This window comes from Notolabrus celidotus, chromosome 5 (assembly GCF_009762535.1).
Source record: "Notolabrus celidotus isolate fNotCel1 chromosome 5, fNotCel1.pri, whole genome shotgun sequence".
NCBI lineage: Eukaryota > Metazoa > Chordata > Actinopteri > Labriformes > Labridae > Notolabrus > Notolabrus celidotus.
Genome location: NC_048276.1, coordinates 21,751,224 through 21,771,191, shown reverse-complemented (window position 1 = coordinate 21,771,191; position 19,968 = coordinate 21,751,224). Strand labels below are relative to the sequence as shown.

The 19,968-nt window shown below is 44.2% G+C and overlaps 1 protein-coding gene across 2 annotated transcripts in view; it reads right to left on the bottom strand.

The window, feature by feature from the left end:
• The window catches only part of auts2a (activator of transcription and developmental regulator AUTS2 a), a 436,353-nt gene that overhangs the window by 24,206 nt on the left and 392,179 nt on the right, over positions 1-19,968 (bottom strand). For both annotated transcript variants that reach the window (XM_034684294.1, XM_034684295.1), the window contains exon 7: positions 17,435-17,483. In XM_034684294.1, the coding sequence (XP_034540185.1) occupies positions 17,435-17,483 (49 nt within the window). The remainder of the gene's footprint in view (positions 1-17,434; positions 17,484-19,968) is intronic.

The window sequence follows — 19,968 nt, the reverse complement described above, 5'->3', positions numbered from 1 at the left end:
ATAATAATACTACTACTACTACTACTACTAATAATAATAATAATAATAAGTTTGATTTGATAAAAATGTATTTAAAAATAAATAAATAAACCAGTAAGTACAAATCTTATGACTAAATAGTAAATAATCATAGTCATGATAATACTAATGGTAATAATATCCATAGTACTAATCATAATTCTTAGTATCATTTATACATTAACCTTAACCATCATCATCTCTGCCGTTCATGTGTTTTAATAGCCAAGTCCACATTCTTTACATTGAGGAGTCTTTTGAATAAAACCAGCACTCCACAATGTTTAACTACTTCACGACTTAAAGAGGGAGAAAAGCTGTTAAGTTGGTTAATTAAATCAGCAGGTTAATGAAAATAACCGATAACCATTCACCATATTTTTGTATCATGATGTTTGCTGTACGAGAAAGTGAATCTCTCTAACTCTCCATGTAGTAGTTCTGACTGATGGGGTTTACAACACAGCTTACTGTTATTACTTATTCCTGGAGCCTAAAGGAGACAGCCCAAGTCTGCACCAAAACCAAATAATTGATTTCTGAGTGTGCAGAGACAACAATCCACCTGGCACGTTTACAGACATTTTGATGACTTTTATTTCAAAGGTGGTCAGCTCCTGCTCCGCCTGTCGTGTTCAAAGCTACAGGCAAACTGTTTACATGTGTAATGTTGCTGAGTTGAAGAGTGCGGACTTGCACTTTGGTCTGCTGGTGTCAGCTCACAGAGAAGCATAAACCCTGTGTGGGTAAACTTAGCTGGGAAAGCTTTCCCCCTGATCTCATCGCCAAAGCCTCCAGAGAATCTCCAGTCTATTAGCTCCTTATCCCCCTCCTTCCTCAGCTCTGAAGACTTTAACAGCATTAGCTGCTCTAAGAGCAGAAACACCACACTCTGTGATACCCCCTCGAGTCTCCAGAGTGTCGGAGCGCCTCTCAGCAATGAGTTCACAGCTCACAGGCATGCGTGTTGGACATGCTCCGGATGGGAGCTCAGGGCACAGAGGGCCTGACAATGATGGACGCTCCCCTGCTGGCCCTCCCAGACTCTCCGTCATGTCAGCAGATCTCTAAAGCCAGTGCCCAGAGGGGTGTTGAGTTACACAACCTGGACATCCCGCCATGTGGAGGGTCTTGGACTGGAGCTGTTTTATTAGTGCTAGACTCCCAGGGGTGGCTGGAGAAGGGGAGAGGGAAGCTAAACAGAAATAAAGGTGTGGGTTAGACGAGGGGGATAAGTCGAGCAGGCCAACTATTCTGGCTGCGAGAGCGTGACATGTGTATTCTTCCAGTGAGAATACCACTGAGAGCTCCCAGTAACACAAACCGCAGCTTTAACAAGCGGTGATTGAGCAAAAGGCCAAAAGCGGGCAGGGAGGAGGGGGTGAGTTGTTAAGACTCCACAAACGTCTATATTTCATGCCTTCACATTAAAACTTGTGAAAGCAAAGCAAGTGCGTATATAGATACATAAATATAACTAGCGTGTGTATGTACAGTGATGTCATGGTGCATGGTGTGCATGGTGTGCATGGTCTGCATGGTGTGCATGGCGCAGTTCAACAACATATAAACCCCTGACTCCTCTTTAAAGATAGACCGTCTGTGACTGTGATCCTCTGCGCGATGGTAGCAATCTGTGGTAATTGGGCTTAGTAAGCCACTGAATGTTCTGAACTCCTCTGACAGATGCCAGACCACAGAGAAGAAGCACTTACACATGTTTATAGTGCAACAACAAGAGAGCAACACAAGAGGAGGAAAACAGAGCGACAGAAAAGAGCACAGAAGGATTCGAAACTCACTCTGTCCTGTCTCCTACCTTCACTAGGATCCATCCGAGCTCCATTCATACTCTGACTCCTCTCTCTCCAGTCATAATGAAGCCATTTACTAACACAGAGCTGCAGCAACAAACAGTCGTCCACCCACAGTAGCTCTGATTACATCTGCTCCTGTAATGACTCTTAACTGGTTCAGTGTCTGGCTCTCACTGCTCACTTCTCACCCCAGCAGCATGTGGAAAATCTGCTGCCTTAGTTCGCTCCTGAGGGGCCTAAGTGTTTGGACACCGTCCCCCAAGCACATGGGGATGTATCTGTGGGATCAGTGGCTGCAGGGTGTCCCGTTTCCAGCTCCCCTTTAGAGAACAAATCTTTATATATCCCTGAGGGTGTGAGGTCAGGCTGGAGGGAACGTAACAGGAGAGGAGCTGTGTCAGGGTCTCGATGACGGGCACGCTGGCACAGGTGACCAACAGAAGGGCCGAGTGGAAAGCTGGCCAAGAGGCCAGACCTGTCCTGCCATGGCAGCCCTCAGGGGGACCCTCACTGCCCACGGCTGACAGATCCTCTGCAGGTTTGGCTGTCATGCCCGAGCTCAGTGAGGCTTTGAAACAACAGCAGCGTGTAATGAGGATCCATCTAGTCTACAGCAACACTGTCACAGCGGTGTAAAACTACACCCAGAGACAAGGCAGCTGTGGAGTGAGGCAGACCGTTTGACCTCAGACATGTCACATGTACGCAAGCCAGCTGATGGGTCTTCTCACAGGGTCTGATATCTCTACTGGTGAGAAATGGGCCATTCTTCGCATTTATGTTGTTCCCCAGAAACCGCGTTGGGGCAGCTGAGAGACCCTGGCTGACTTGCATGTTGGCTAGCAACTCACACTCCCAGCCAACCGTGAAACTCCTGACTCCCCTTTACTGTTTCAGCCCTATAGGAGTGTCTACACAACATGACTGCTCTGGATCTTTTGTCTTGTTTTTTCCACCAAATGTTCCAGGCTGCAAGTGAGAAAAACTAATAAATTCACATCCGTCAACCACTCCTTGATTTATAAGCCACTGAACCTCTACATAGCTAAAATATCTGCTAGCCAGGAATTCATTACCTACTTGTTTCACTACAAAATTATATTATCTAGAAGATAGATTACAGAAAAAACGTTGTCAAATTACCAATGTTTACACCTTGGGATAACTGATGTTGAACATCTGTATTGGCTGGTATCAGCCCTGTTAACAGACAGCAGCACATCAGCAAATCATGTGCCATGTACCAATGTCAGTAGCGGATGTTTCTCTGTATCTTTATCACATCACTTAATCCTGTCAAGATAGTTTACCTAAGTGCTGATTCAGAGAAAAGAAGTCGCCTGTTGAACAAACCCTGGTTTGTTTTCAGGTGTGGGAGTGTCACACTGTCTCTGAGAAAGATCAGAGACGTGCACTTTGTGAGACATGTTTCAGTGACAGTGCAAGAGAAGGGACAACTAGCAAGAGTTTAAATACATCCAATCTCATCATCTCTCCTTTGAAAACAGTCAAGAAGAATAACAAAGAACTGATGTAAATAACGCCTGCATCCAAATCTGCTACATTTTTAGTCTAAACATTGATCGGCCCTGATTTTCACAACCGGTGCAGCTCAACCATTTGCAAGGTGCAACACAACAGTACACCGTCATTGGAGCATTTCAACTGCACAACCTGAGCATAACATCTGAGGAAACAAGCCATCATGTGAATACAGTAACTTGCAGACCACAAATCAAAGACATATGATGTCATAGATGTTAATAAAATCATAGTATGCACCTTTTTTGTTGTAATGCAAAGCTGCTTGTGTGCTGCACAGCACCAATTTAATGACCAACACTCAGCCAATACTTCAAGACTGGCTGAGTATGTATGCTTGCAAAGTTAGGCGAAGGGTAGCGAGTGTCTCAAGGAAATTCTCAGGTATGCTGTAATGATCTGTTGTTGACTCGTGCTCCTGGCTCTTCAGAGCTAAATAACAGTCCCCATGGTCAAAACAAGGACATTGCATAGGCCTCTTTCAGAGTCTAAAGAATTTAAAATCAACCTGCATCAAATCCCTTAACCAGAGCAAGAGCAAGACTGAAAGCTTTTCCTTAAATCCCACAGTACTGAAGATTCAGACTGAGTGTCAGCACAACTGAGAAATTTCACAACACACTGAGTGCCATTGCAACATGTGTTTCTTGTCAGTCACTGTGGCAGCTCAGAGGAACAATAGACAATCGCCCGTTGAGCCAACAAACTTCAAATACAGACATGCCTACATCTCACTTACACTCACATGCCCATAAAACCCACACCAGCTCATAAACGCCTTCTAATTTCTCACTGTAGAGTATGCTTTCACACACACACACACACACACACACACACACACACACACACACACACACACACACACACACACACACACACACACACACACACACACACACACACACACACACACACAGGCACACACACATAACTGTACCAGTCAACAGGTCCTTTGCCGCCCTGCTTGTAGTGCAGCTCTATGTTCACTGAATGGATCTGTTCAGTGTCGGCCTGTCCTCCATGATGCCCTGTCAGCCTGTCAGCTAAGCCCAGTGGACCGTACCAAACCGACCCTTAAGGGGGGTCTGTTAAGTGTACAGTTGGCTCCTCTGAGGTGACAGACAGTCTTGGCTCACTCCTTCCGTCTTTTGAGCCACTCCAGTTGCATCAAGTGTTGTTGAAGCTGCTTATCCGCTGTGTCAAGTGTAGAAAAAAACCTCTGTCTCTCTCCCTCTCACTTCTGCTCATTCCCCTCTCTCTCTCTCTCTCTCTCTCTCTCTCTCTTTCTCTCTCTCTTTCTCTCTCTCTCTCTCTTTCTCTCTCTCTCCCCCCTTCTCTTCCTTCAGTGAGAGAGGAATTGGCTCGCAGCAATGGAGAGAGTGACAGCTCGAGCTGACACACTGACACCAGCATGATTTCACCGGGGAGAGAGGCATGGAGGGCTGGAAAGAGAAATCTGTCCCCAGAGAGTCATCAGTCTGGGCCTCTTTCACTCTCTTTCAAATGGGGCCAACTGGTTTTACACACACACACACACACACACACACACACACACACACACACACACACACACACACACACACACACACACACACACACACACACACACACACCACAAAGGACCAGATTCGATGAGTGTTAAGACCACATAAGAAAACCTTACTTCAGAGAGGTATTAGCTTGAATGCATGGATCAAATGACTGGAGATTTGTTTGAGTTTTAATTTGCATGCAGCCTTTTCTCTCCTGAAACCTTCTCTAGCACACAGAAGCAGCTGATGTGTCTATATGCATGTCAAGCGCCATCTCATTACCCCCTTGCTCAGGTTTCACCGCTGTAGGATTAGACGACCAAGAAAGAAACGAAAATGTTAATAGCTCTCCCCCTCTCATCTTCACTCCACCTCATCTCTTCTTCTTCTTCCCTCCTGCTTAGAAATGCTGTGTGGTCTGCTGATGTGGCGGTAAACCTCACCCTCCCTCACAAGACAGGAAAACAGGCAGATGCAACCAGGCCTCAGTTCTTCTCAACACTCTCTCTGCTCACAGAGCCCTTTCTCGGGAAACCTCAGAGCAGCCGCATCAACATGCTTTCCAAAATAACACCACAAATTAGCTGAGAGCTGTTGGCAAGCTTCACAGTGATGAGCTACGGCTGTGGGAGGAGGGTTAGTGTAGGGGAGGCTGGTTGGGATTTGAGCTGTTTATTTGAACTTCCCCGTCATCCAAACAGTCAGCTGCCTCTCTACTCCCTCATCAAGCCTTGGAGCTTAAGCGAGGATTGTTGTGTCGGTGGGGAGAGAACAACTTGATATCCCCCTTTGGGCAGCGGCAGCCCTGAGCTTGGGTTACTTCAGGGGAACAATGCAGCCTCTGTCCATGGCCTCCCACTCTGTGAAGACATGGGCTCAGACAGGCTCACTAGTGTCAGGCATGGCCAGGGGATTCATACATCACAACACCGCACTGCACATTGACTGAGCGCAGGGTTTAGGGGAAAAAGCTTCCAAACACGGATTCCCAGCTTTGGCTCTAAATGGCCCAGCAGAGCCTTCGTCTCAGCACGCTAAGAGCTAAACCAGACGTGGAGCCCACACTGGCGCAACGGCCCGCTTGCTCTTGGATTGAAAGGCCTGAAAAAGCAATCCCTTCTGGGATTTTGGTTTTTGTACAACAGTGTTTACAGTAAAAACCTGACACGTGGAATAAAGTGGGGATTTCTGGAACCACGAAATCAAATAGGCCCCCTCCAGGAGCAGCTTAATCTGTAACAGATGATGACAGTCCAACGGACACTGATGGGTTTGGGCAGGTGGCTGAGAACAGCGGCTAAACCTGGAGACGATCGACCAAAGAATGGTGATGAAATGGAACACTTTTTTGCACTTTGTTTATATCAAATGCACATGCCTTAAAAGCTGCTTTCAGGGAAAGATATAACTGTACATGCACACAAACAACCTGAACCACAACTTCACCAGAGATCCAAGCACACAGACTTTCCTTGGCAGGCCACGCAGGTCTATTAAGAGCCACCCATGTATATTTAGTGACCCAATATTGCATTTCAGGTTTTTAATGTGGGTTGCACGGTGGTGAATTTGGTTTGAGTTTTTAGCACTGTTGCCTTGCAGCAAGTTCACAGCTGGTTCAAATCCTGGTAGGGGCCTTTCTGTGTGGAGTACGCATGTGTGGGTCCTCTCTGAGTACTCTCCCCATAGTCCAAAGACATGCTTGCTAGGTTAGCTGTGACTCTAAATTGCACAAAGGTGGGAGTGTGTTTGTTTGTGTATATGTTAGCACTGTGATAAGCTGGCGACCTTTCCAGGGTGTACCCTGCCTCTCACCCAATGACAGCTGGGATAGCTGGGATCTTATGTTGTCGTTCTTGAGTGCAGATAGTTGATTTAGGAATAGTGCAATTGCATAATCATTGAGGTACGGCAAGGAACTCTTAATCATGGCTCACCTGCTTTTGTGATAAAGGTTCATTGGTGAAATGAATCATGAGTTGTGTCTGTTACAGCACTATAACATACTGCTTCAGGAGAAAGCTAACAGAGGACATGCTCACATTGAGAGAGAGAGCCAGTGGGTGTGAGTGACCAAGTTTCTAGGAAAACTATGAAATAACACGAGAGAAATCTAGAATTACAACAATTAAATAACAACATACCTACAGGAAATATGTTGATGCAGTCTTTCAAATATTTTCAACTATCAACAGTTACCAAACTTTTACTATTTGTCCATTTAAAAACAAAAATACAGCAAATACTAGAGTCCAAACTGGTTCTGTGAGGTTAAATAATTGGTGTTAAGGTTTTTTGAGGCGAGTCTTAGGATTGTAGATGAAACGTAGCTACTGCTCTTATTATGGCATTCACTTTCCCCCCCCATTGAAAACACTGTTTACCATGTCCTCTCTTTACAGGTGTCACAATCTATCTGGAGATTCCACCCAACACCAGGGGGCGATGTTGCTCTAAAGGTCTAACAGCCTCATCACTATTACCCAGCACTCTTTGTCCACCAGCCCTTGCAGCCAGTAGCCCTTGGAAATATAATGATAGGTGGGTTGTGACAAATGAAAGCCAGGCGATGTGTGCACGGAGCAGAAACACATGCAAAGGATCTGTGGAGTGCTGCTAACAAACCCTGATCCTGCTCTGTAGTCCTCTCTAATCTTCCCTGCGGCTCATCAGGGCTTTATTTCTACCCTGCATATTTATGAGAATCAGAGCGGGTGAGAAAGGGAAAAAAATATAACTACTCTCTTGTGGGAGCAATTAAAGCCTTGCTTTCATCAATCCTCATCACAGTCCCCGTACTCCTGGTCTCTCTGCTCTTTGTATCTGTAAAAGGCTGTTTACACTTTCACTTCCACTGAGTGACCCTTCTCCCTGTGATGTCACCAGAGTGGACAGGAAAACAGACTTATTCACCCTGCTTCTTCTCTTTTTTTAAATGAACACCACAGCAGTAAGACGGCTGACAGTGTTGAAGCCTTCCTCTTAATCACCCATATAATGGACTCCAAAGTGACTGTTAAGGATTGAGGCAGCACTGCAATTATTTTCCTTCTTGATTATTTGTAAATAAGTTTTTACAAATAGTTAATTAAGTCAAGGTAGATTGTTGCCAGAATTTTTGGAGGCTCAAATGGACTCGTTCAGATCGCTTCTTTGTCAACACCAACACTTCAAATCGAAGACTTTTCATTCACAAAAGACAAAGATGAACAACATTTAAGAAGCTGCAACTTGCAAATGTTCAGCAAAATGATTTATAAATTGATAGATTATGAAACAATTTAGCAGGGATTAGCGTTTGATGATCATCATCACTCATTATAGTTTAAGATTTGGGAGATTATGGCAAAGTACGTTTATTTGGCGCAGGTGTTAAAAGTCTGAAGATTCATGAGCCAGCACCAAGATTTAAACTCATTAGCATTAGAAGAAGCAGCCAAAAAATACTATATAGAAATAATCAATCTTCCTTCTTGCAACTTGTTTGTTCTTATAATTATCTGAAGGCATCGTAATAAACTTCAGCCTTTGCATTAACACCTAAAAACTCTTCACATGAGCTTTCTCATGATGGCAACACCCTGCTGTGTCCTGTCAATGCAACAAATACTTAAATGTGAGGCCCTCTGGTATTGTTCTTATCCAATAAACTCTCTGTGACCGTATAATCCATAACATGTGATTCTATAAACTTTGGGTTGTCATTCAGCACGCTCATCAGAGACCAAATCCTGCTTCATGCTGCTCAAAGCAACATCAACACCGCTGGGCTGAATCGTTTCACAGCGAACAGTAACATCTTATCCGCTGTGTTAATCCCATCTCTTCTTTAGTATACGTCTGCACAGCTGCAAGGCTGCATTTCTGGGACATGGCCCTCAAGTTATTCACCAAGACCAAAATCTGCTTATTAAATGAGGAAATTACGAGACTGCAGTGGTTTTCCTGAAGTCGTTGAGCTCTGGAAAGGCAGCAAGATGGAAATGGCTGCAGGGGGAAGACCTTGAGAAGATAAAGACTCTCAGCACAGACACAGAGGATCATTCCACACCAGCTATCCTGCCGTTATGCATGCACATATTTGCTCACACACTCGTATGCACACACACCTCTAAGCCACCATGAGGCCTCATTAAGGCGGCAGCGCTCTCTCCCTCTCTGGCAATGTCACCTCTGCCGCAGGGACCAAAGACTGACACAGGCATAATTGGCCTGAACACACCAACAGTGCTCTGGGAATGGTTGGGTCTCAGTAAGTGCTGCTTGTGTGTTGGTGTGTGTGTGGTGCTTTGACCCTGTTAATGCTGCACAGTTGGCAGGAGAGTGGCTGATGTCACATTGGATCAGTGGTTACTGGTGATGGTGATGGGGGGAGGGAGCTCCCAAGGGAAAAGGGGACTGGTGCTTTCAACACCTCCACCCCCTCCACGCCCATCAACCTCCACCTGTCTGCAGCATCTCTATCGTCAACATATGTCCAATACACAGGACAATGAGACACCCAACAAAGGATGACAAGGGCTTTGCAAAGGACCCTTGTTATTTATAGAGCTTTAATGATGGATATGTCCATCAATAATTTAAAAGAGACAAAACAAATAGCTGACTATTATAATTAAAACAACACAACATGCCCTGATTATGACCTTTACTACTCTAACCAGATATAGGGCTTGTGACTCAACTCGGATTTGTACTGGGACTTGAGCATTGCCTATATTAGGACTCGAAAAATTGAGAGGAGGACTCACATACAAGAATGCCGAAAGAGATGCCATGTATTGTATGTTTTTGCTTTCAAAGATTTTTTATAGTAATTGACAGCATGATGTGCAAACTTAGACATCTGTTCAGGATGCACCCATAAAATAAAATGAGAGGCTTAAGTCAGCCTGTTTGGACTGCTGGTTACGTTACAGTTTGGATACTAACAGTAACTTTTGCAAAAAAGCAACTTAACCACAGGGTTTAAGATGTTTGGTAAGTAGGGTTTAATTTCTGATTAAAAAGCAGGTAGGCGGCAGGTATTTCTGAGTTTACCCGACACCAGTATTGATCTCCCCACAGCAGACAAAATAAATGCATCTCCCCATTAGGAGAGGAGCTGTACGCACGACACAGAGCGCTGTAACTTCAGTGAAATGTATCCCCAGACATGCCGACAGGATCAGTCATAACCTAATGTTGATGAACCAAATGTGCACATCCTAAAGGTCCCACACAGTCAATTCAGACTCAACTTGAACACTAGGACTGGAGACTTGCCTCTGACCTCAGGTTTAGTGACTCAACTACAACACTGCACTGTGTGTATGTGTTGCTGTAATAGAAGAGTGTAAGCAAAAACATTTGAGCCGTTTTTAATGCAGAACTGTTGTGGTTTCTTAAATGCAAAGGAACTATCTGCCATCTCTTTGGGTTCTTGGTGTTGTGATGTATTTTTAACCATTTTACAGACTAAAAGCTGAAAAAAAGTCAATGTTTAAAAGATGATAAGTGATTGAACTCATTAACAGTTGCAGCCTGAGCTGTGTATTAATCACAAGGGTTCACTTTTCTACATTTAAAAATAGCAAAATGGATCAAAGGAGCTAAACTGGAACAAAATACTTTTCCATCAGCAAAGAAACAGAAATCTTGTCTTTGTCATTATAATTCTCAATATTGTCTCTGTAACACAATCCAGTATTTCTGTGTGCTCCATAAGCCCTTCCACTTTACCTAAGCCAACAGAGAACATGCCACAGAGTGTTACCTCAGATCTGAGAGGTACAGACGTACAGTATACAGTGGCTTGCCCTTCAGACATTTGCCTGGCTGCTAAACGGCCATGTCTCAGTGTGGCAGACATGAGGGGGGCTGGAGGAAAACTAAAGGCCTTTGACTTTGATCTCTGGAGTTCAGCCCATTTAAATGTTTGGGTTTGAGATGTAGACCTTTAATTTTGTCCTGATGTGTTCCAGGCTCTCTGGGTTTTAGCGTGGCATGTCGGATATCGGAGTGTTTACTCAGCCTCCCTGCTGCTCTCCTGGTGCTGAAATAAGTGCATTAAGATGGATGGATTTACTTAGTCTCTAACCTCGGCACTCGGGGAAACAAACTCTGAATGACCTCTTTGTGTTGCTGCAGGGGATGGAAGGAAAGCGGCCCACACTGCTGCATGTGTGCACACCAACAGACCCATTCAGAAACATCTCCTTAAATCTGATCCTCCATCAACAAACTCTGACCAAGTGGGCAGCAGGTAGATCTCTGGACTCACAGCCAGTGTTTCTCTGAGAAAGTTATCTGCCAAAAGTTCCATAATTGGTCCTTATTGCATGTACTGTGGACTTAACAGGTGAGTGAGGAGGATAAATAAGAGATATTCATCCCGATACACTGTAGACTACTTCTGGTGAATATTTCTTTTTTCCAAAAGAATAATTTAGATACCAAAGTCTCATTTCCACAGAAAGCACCCAGCAAATTTTTTTTCAGGTACCACTAATCATGGGATTGCATTTCAAAAGAGGTAACAAGACCCAGGAAAATAATAAAACTAAACAGACCTGTGATAGAGTCTCCTGAAGTACCCGACCAGTCCCTGTACTTTTGAAAATAACTTCCCTTCCTACCAGGAACTTTTTGGAAGCCAAAATGAAGTCTTTCTTTACACTGTGACTACGAGCATAGGCACACACTGATTACGATCTAAATTAACATTTTCCTGGAGAAAGTTTGAGCCGTGGAAACACAACTTTCAAGTCTTTTCAATCTTTGAAGGGATAATGGATTGTTTATGATGTTTTGTATATAATACATCAAAGCTGCACTGTTTAACTTGACAGAAAGCCTTTTAGAAAACATTAAAAGTGCAAATCTTACTCACGCAGCTGCAGCATGATCCATTTAGTACCATGCTTAGAGGCCTGGAAGAGTAATCTCTTACTGCTTCGACCAAGTCTAATGAGATGTGATCAATAAAACATCTTAAATGTGATTTTGAAATATGCACATTTGCAAATGTTGCCATATTTCTCCGCCCACAGACAGACTGTGTAAATGTAAGCTGCAGACATGGGGGGGGGGCTGGGCCATTGTTTGCAGCAGCGGGGCAGTAAATCAGCAAGTGCTATCCTTGATTTGTTAACCTTTGTTTGGCTGTGTCAGCACATGAGGCATGGCTAGAGCAGCCCCTTTCATGTTCATGAAATACTGCCTCTCTTTCTGTAGTTGGAGCCATAGAGAGGAAGGGATTTAGGGGTGGGGGGAGTGGAGCACAGGATATTGAGCTTCCTTTCCCCCTTAGAGATGCATTAAATGTTCCTAGCGGGGGACAGGTTACCAACAGAAGCAAATGAAATGCCTTTAGTCTGCTTCAGTGATGACTGGAAACTTTCAGATCCCCGTCTTATTACTCCAAACATGCAGGGTTATTAAATATCAAAAGAGCAATTTGATTTGAATTAAGCTTGCACTTGGGCCAGAACAATCACTATGCCCATTTTAGGAGTGATGTCTCTGGGGGGAGGGGCAGAGACCTCTCTGTGACCTCCTGGCCCCTGGTAGGGAAAAAGACTGTCCTTGACTGCAGCCGTTCAGCACGAACCAAAGGCCAACAGTAGTCAGGTCATCTTTCCACTGAGCATCAGGTCAAGTTCCACAGGCAGCCTTCATTTCTTGACACACAAACCCACACAGACTGCAGAGGTCAGCATGAGGGCAGCACAGGCAGCCCGAGGCAGTAAACCAACACTGCTGCTGCTGTGAAAGGCCAACCTCCTCTTTCCAGTCGGCTGAATGAGTTAGGGAGCTGCCTGGGTGATTTGTGGCGTGATTGTTGCTCTCTATATCACTTGAGATTACAGCAGGTGGCGGCCCACGGCCTGGAAGTACACACAGCTCTATCTATCAGCGGTCCAGCTCTCAGAGAATGAAGCCGAGAGAGAAAAACAAGCCCTCAGCTCCCTCCCACACACCAGTAATACGCTCACAGGCAATTTCGCTGCCAGCAGAGCTCTCGATGACAATCCAGGGAGCTCTTCAGCTCTAATATCTGCCACAAAAGTTCACCTCCGCTTTTCTCTTTCCGCAATTTTTTTAAACAATGCCATCAGCGCTGAAAATTACACCTTCCACATCGCACATTATTCTCTCCCCCGGTGACAGACGCACTCAAGCCCGACACACTTCACCAGCGGCGCTCTTCATGCCGGCGTCAGCCCCGGGTCTCGCTGTAGCACAGCTTCATTTTCACATTAACTCCAGTAAAGCATGGTGGAATCAGCGCTGTGCGGTGGGAGGGGAAACTGAGAATCACTACACTGCTGCACTTCAATTCACCCCCGCACCGAGGTCGGCCTCACATCGCAGACACAGCTGCAGGAGATGTCTCATCAGGGACTTGTTTCTCCAATACTCTTACCAAATGAACTCTTACTAGAAATCTCAAGTGCTCCTAAAGTGAAAAATCTATTAAGTCAGTTCTAACTGAAAGCATATTTTAAATGTAACCACAATGAAGTGTGAATAAGTTTAAGGCAATTTATAAAGTTTAAAGACTGTACGGTGTCTTAGATAAGTTTACATCTCTTGAACTTTTCCTTGTGTTATTATGTTCAAACTACAAAATCAAATGGATTTTATACGGTACGATATGATACGATACTGTATGATAGAGTAGTAGTAAGATGCTTTTGGTTATGGTTACAGGCTAAATTATGTGAATTAAGAGAACATTTCCAAGTGTTGTGAATACTTACAAAACAGAACTTTCACTTTTTGCAGCATTACTTGTTCTTGTGTCTTTCACTGTCTAGTTTATTTACAGCCCAAAACACATTTTCTTTCCCAAACAGATCAGATCTTTCGAGGCACAAACCAGACTCAACAGTTGCACAACTGATGAGCAAATTTCCAAGCCCACTCTTGATAAATGGCACTGCAGAGCTTTTTAAATGTCATCCAGCATTATCTTAATCTTACTTCAGGGGCTATGCTCCACAAACAATACACAGTGAGCTCAGTCTCCGCTCTCCTATGAGCTGGCTGAGCCTCAGTGACGGCTTGAGGATTGACAATATCATAAAGGACAGGAATGTAACTGGGTGACAAGATATTACTGCCCTGGGATACGGCTTTAATCATTTGATAGATCTGTCTGCAGGCCTTTGTGCTGACACTCAGTGCTGTTTTGTCATCATCAGTATCTGTGCAGCCCGGCACTTCAATCTGCTCCCTGGACAGCAGTCACAGACTTAATAAGGCTTGGTTACCGATTTCTACCCACGGCATCTTACAAGCAGCTTACACTCTAAAAAAGCTGTTTATTCGGGCTGCAGACAGGCTGCAAAGCATCTTTTAAAATCTGTGTTTTTTCTCTTGCACAGCCAATAGATCAGGTTAGCTAGCTGACACCTGCAGGCACATCGACAACTGGCGGTAATTAGAGCTAACATTTAATGACTCTTGGTTAATGAAATCCAATGCGAGGGTGAACTGAACCCAGAGTGAGCGAGAGGGAGAGAGAACAACAGCAAAGCATGCAGGGAGTGTTGGTGACTTTAAGCTCTGCATTAGAGATCCATGCACAGTTGACACCAATGGCCCCGAGGTGACGCTGACACAATGAGAGAAAAAAAACAAATCAACGTCTGAAAACACAAAAGCTTCATTCTCATCAGTGGGATTTTCTTTTCAGAATGCAGTGTAGGCCTCGGGCAGAAAGAGAAAGAGAAAAACAGCGTGGCTTTTGAGTGAGCATGAAAATACAGTGTAATTATTGAGTAGGTGAGAAGGCTGTGAGATTAAAAGATGAGGGACCAGGACTGAGTCTTCAAGGAGACCTGATGTTGCCCTGGGCTGATTATTTCAGCCTTGCTGCAGAGAAAAAAAACCCTACATTCAGTCATTAGCAAAGCTGCACATCAGCTGAATTACAATGGCCTCCTCCACACTCTGTTGATTTAAGGCATACTCATGATTTACCTTGCTTTAAGTCATTCATAAGAATGAGCACCGAGACTTAAATAAGCTTTTGGCATATTTATGCTGAATAATAAATAATATATATTCTTATCTTAGAGTCAAACTATTCGGTATAATTTACTTCTTTGTGTGTCAACACCGCCCAATTTCTTGCAACTTATGTATGTTTTCTACATACTGTCTAACTTACATTAAATACATTTATTGGTACATTTTTTATTTGACTTTCATTAGACAAACAATAGTACCAACGGTCTTTTGACTGCAACATTAGCAATTCATGTGTATTTGTCAAGTAAGACAGTGTTCAAGAGTTTGCCTGCATTTAGACTATTTTTTCTGAACCTGTCCTGTGAATCAGATTATTTTTGTCCTATGACAGCGTTTGATATGTGACATGTAGCTTTTTTTAAAATCATAGTCACATCAACTTATCTTCACTTCAAGTCACAAAGATACATGAATTTAACTTCAGATGACTATGACGCTCAAACTCAGCAACTTACAGGACAACATGAGTATTTGAACAACATCATACTGGGGCAGGAAAAACTAATGGATTTATTTTACGTGGGTGTAGCCATTGCAGAGAGTTTTTTGGCCCTGCAGCACTAGGTGTGTTAACTCTTCAGGTAAGTAACGACAAAAAGAGATACCATTTAGGTGAAGGGCCTCTCATTACCCTCAAGACCTGTGCTAATTCTTTCATGAGGGAGGACACTGAATATCTTCCTGAAACCAAGATGGCAGTCTGTGACTCTGTCTTGGTCTGGTTCATAAAGAACATACAGGAAAACAAGCCAAGGACAGCAGTTTTTTTTTATATACGTTGATGTGTAAATTGATGAGAGTAACATCCTTTAAGGGAGATCAAAAATGAAATGGGTTGACTCTCTTAACCCTCACTTAAAAATGCAACTCAGTCCCAAAGAAATGCACTTTGAACAAGCATTTCTGTGAGGAAAAGAGAAGAGCAGTATTTTTCACCCCAGTCCATAGACTGACATGTGCAAGTAACTCTTATGACTCAAACTTATATTTTCACTTTCAAGTATTCCTTCATTGCAGAACTCCATAAAATAAACTAGCTAGTACGTCTGTTTTGTTTGGGGGCTGTTTCGACAATCTTCTCAGCCTTCTGCTGACTCATAAAGATAAATGAGCGTTTTATCTATACCAACAAGACAGCGCACAACTGGTCAAACAAATTGAGTCTTTATGCACCTGCCTCTGTGCAAATATTGACACTTATCGCCACACAAACGGCTTCTACCATTATTTTTGTTGGAGTAGTTTCTTGACAGAGGTTTGGTTGTATTGCAGTGATGGTAATCTCCTCCAACAAAAACCAACCCGACTCTTTTAATCTCAACACCGCCCTCCATAAAAATACCAAAGGTCCTGGCTCTCACCCTCACTGCACCTGGATTCTTTTACTCGCTCTTTGCAGCACCAGTGGCATTAGCATATGGCAGAGAGGAGGAGGGGACAGAGGTGGTTAAAGGAAAGAAAAGAAGCGGTATTTAAATGGGGATAGGAGCCAGGAGAAAGAGGTAGAGAGAGAGAGAGTGGACTATCATGCAGTGGAGAGAGAAAGCGTATTTTGTGTACTGTTTCCCCAGTCAGGTCCTTTCATAGTGGAGGAGAGAGGGGGGCCCCTCTGTTGATTTAGGCTGCACAAAAGGGGCCTTAATCCTTTCAAGGGAACCAAATCAGTCCACAGAGGAGCACGTTCAAAAGGAAACCTCCCTGTCAAGCATGGCCATTGAGCCTCCCCAATGGACGCCACAAATCAAGCCCTGGAGGGAATCAAAGGCCAGAATGTGGGAAATGTGTTTAAAGGTCTGCACGAGGGGAAAGTGCAGGATTGGGGAGGGGCTATCATCAGCAATCGCCCCTACTTTCTGATACAGCCCTAAAGGGGTCGTAACCCCAGTCTCGGATCCCCTCTCCTGCCCTGTGTGGAACTCCCCCCCATTACAGAGGAATGTCCATTCACGCAGGGCACCTCCATTATCCCTTAGCCGCGGAAAATGGGGCTGCTTTTAACAGCAAATTAGTGACTTGATAATGAGGTCACATGTGGTGTTGGCACACTGAGGCCATAAACAGCCTTTCCTGCCCTGACTTCATCTCGTGCAGTGGGAGAGCATCCTCCTCCTCCTCCTCTGTCTCTGCCTCTGGCTGCAGAACAACTCCTGCTACTTCCAACACATTTGCAATACAAGGTCACCAAAAGTGCATCATGTTGGATTTTACATTCACGAAACAACAAAGACTACATGACCTTTTTAGTTTTCACTCTGTATACCAGGATTTCATAAGACAGAATCCTGACAGAGATATTTGTATTTCATATCTGTGCACCTTTGCTAAAATTTCTCAGCTTTATGGATGTGATACTTTTTTTTTTACATCATCATGCATAAATGTGACAAACACTGTGCCAGCACAATGCAAACCAATTTCAACATGGTAATAACACCAGGGAAATGGAAATACACCTGCACCATCATATTACATTTCAGCACGGTGGAATAAGAAAAGAGTGTTTACCTTTAACTGCAGCTGTACTGAAGAATTTCTCTGAGCTGGCATCAGAAACCTGGAAAAGAGGAGAATGTAATGAGCAAATATCACACAGAGAAAAGCAGAGAGCCTGGATGTAATATCGTTTCCCTCAGGGATTGTGAGGCCCACTCTTAGAATGTATTTCTGGGGACGATACAGGGAGAACATTACTGGACTAAAGTAAATAGTTATCATGCTGAAGTCCCCAAATTGCCTCTCTGAAACATAAATACATTCTTGATTTTTCATGTTATTTGGAGCCTATTATCTCTCCTTCAGTTTTTACTAGATCTATCCTCTGGATTTTTACCTTCTCTGGGTTTTCTCATTCAATCTCATTTCAGCCAGTCTAAATCCAGTGTCATCGATGTTAAAATGTTTGTTCACAGTTATTTGATAACCTCAGCATCATGATCAAAACCAGCACCAGATAGATAGCAGCCTTAAACCAAACAAGGGCTCTGTATTTTGCAGCCACTTGATGGCACTGTTGCTCCGCGAGAAACACAACTATCCCTTCCCCAACGCCTCCCCAGCAGCGCACCATCAGCGTCACTGTGCTAGAATAAAATATGTAGCCTGAATTACAAAATAAAATACCAAAAAAGGAGAAATTAGTGAGTCAGGGATTAATATATTTTCAAACAGAACATTTAGGTGGATTATTATAATTTATCAAAGTAGCTGCAGGATGCACAGAGAGGATAGAAACAGGACAACACCCGTTGGGTGCACATGGGAGGAAGACTGACAGACAGGTTTCTCTGAAGAAAAGATTTCTTGATAACTGGCTTTGTGTGTCCACCACCTCGGATTTAAATGCATGCTCAATTATAAATAACAATATAACGAAAAGGCATTCCAGGTTTAAGGCAGGGCTGCATCATTTTATGATAAAATAACAGGAATATTTAAAATCTGCGTCCAGTGACAGCTCAGTTGTATGCGGCTCGTGCCTTTATCTCGACGTGTGTCTGTTGATAAATGGACGCAATCAAAATCCCAAAAAGCTGCATATAGTGCAAATGAGCAACTTAATTAATGTATAATTATAAGATGTATCACCGCTTGAGGAAAGGGATTTGCATTCTCAAATTTAACACTGGCTGAATGTAAACAATGAAAGCTGCAGAAGAAATGACAGCAGGAGACAGGGCATGGAAATACTAACACATACACATACATTCATACATAACAAAAAATACATTCAGACCATTTTGCACGCGCACAACACAAGAAATGTAAGAATATTAAAGGCTCATAGCCAGTGCGCATACCTTTGATGTGGCAAGGTTAGCACGAAGGCAAACAAGTCAGGATATTACTTTCTCTGTCTGCTAAATGTGGCTTCGTTTCACATTCTGCTTCTCAAATCATATAATCCACACAAGAGGAGGCGAAGTCTACTCCGTTAAATTGAAGACAGCCATGCGAGGAAAGAAGAAGCCTTTCCAAGAAAAAACAAGCCCAAAGCCGTTCACAAAGCTACTGCGCCGTTTGGACAAAGGGAACCATGTGTCTCGCCGCGGAGAGCTTCTGCAACAGCGCTGAGGTGACAAGAGGAGAAAAAATCCCTTGATCCAGTACCTTCCTCTCCTAGCTTTGACACAATGTGTTTTTTTCTATGTATATTCTCCTGTTGGAAATATCCGCGAGAGGCAACAAACAGGATCCAAGAAGGTTTGTGTATCGGTGCGCAGAGATGGGCTGCGTCCGCCGGAGTAAACCGATCCAACAAAGCGCACTGCCAGTTTCCTCTGTATAGCCACAGATGGAGGGAAATCACACAAGCAGTGAGCAAACGATTCTCAAGGAATAAGCCCGCTGTCGCTGCGTGTTCAATTGCAAAGCCTGTCTAACGCGCGCTCTCTGACGGATCCCGGTCGTGGGCACACAAGAGCCTCTCCCCATCCGCTCCCAAGCACCAGACAAACTCCCATTCATCCAGCGACTGACTGCCTGAGCGCTGCTGCCGCCGCTGCTGCCTTCACGCTCAGGTCCTCCCACTTCCTGATTTCCTGGCGGACTTGAATTCAACCTCAGTTGTGCTCCCTCAGTAGACAAACACACTCATGCTGTTTAGGCTTCCGAAAATGCTTCGAGCTCGGCTGCAGAGGCGCACACCAGCGCTATACCTTTTGCGTAAATGGCGCGCAAAAGGAGAGACAGCGGCGCAGCGCGGCTTGATAGGAAGGCAGAGAGAGGAAGAGAGAAAGAAAGAGAGTGAGAGAGAGACAGACAGACAGAGAGAGAACAAGAGGGAAGAAGAGAAAGCAGGGGAGGGAGGGGAGAGCGGAGGCAGAAAGATATTCTTTCTTTCACTCAGCACCGAGTGAGATGATGTCAGCCCCTAATGAATTCCCCAGTAGGGTGCTGCTACCGTGAGGAGAGGAAAAACAAAACGCTCCTTTATGAGCAGTGTGCACCTCCAGCCCACAGGCTCTGTCTTCTTGTTGGATGTGCCACTCAGCTGGCCTGAAGGAAGGTCAGCTGGTAATAGAAAAAGCCGTTTGGGTCAT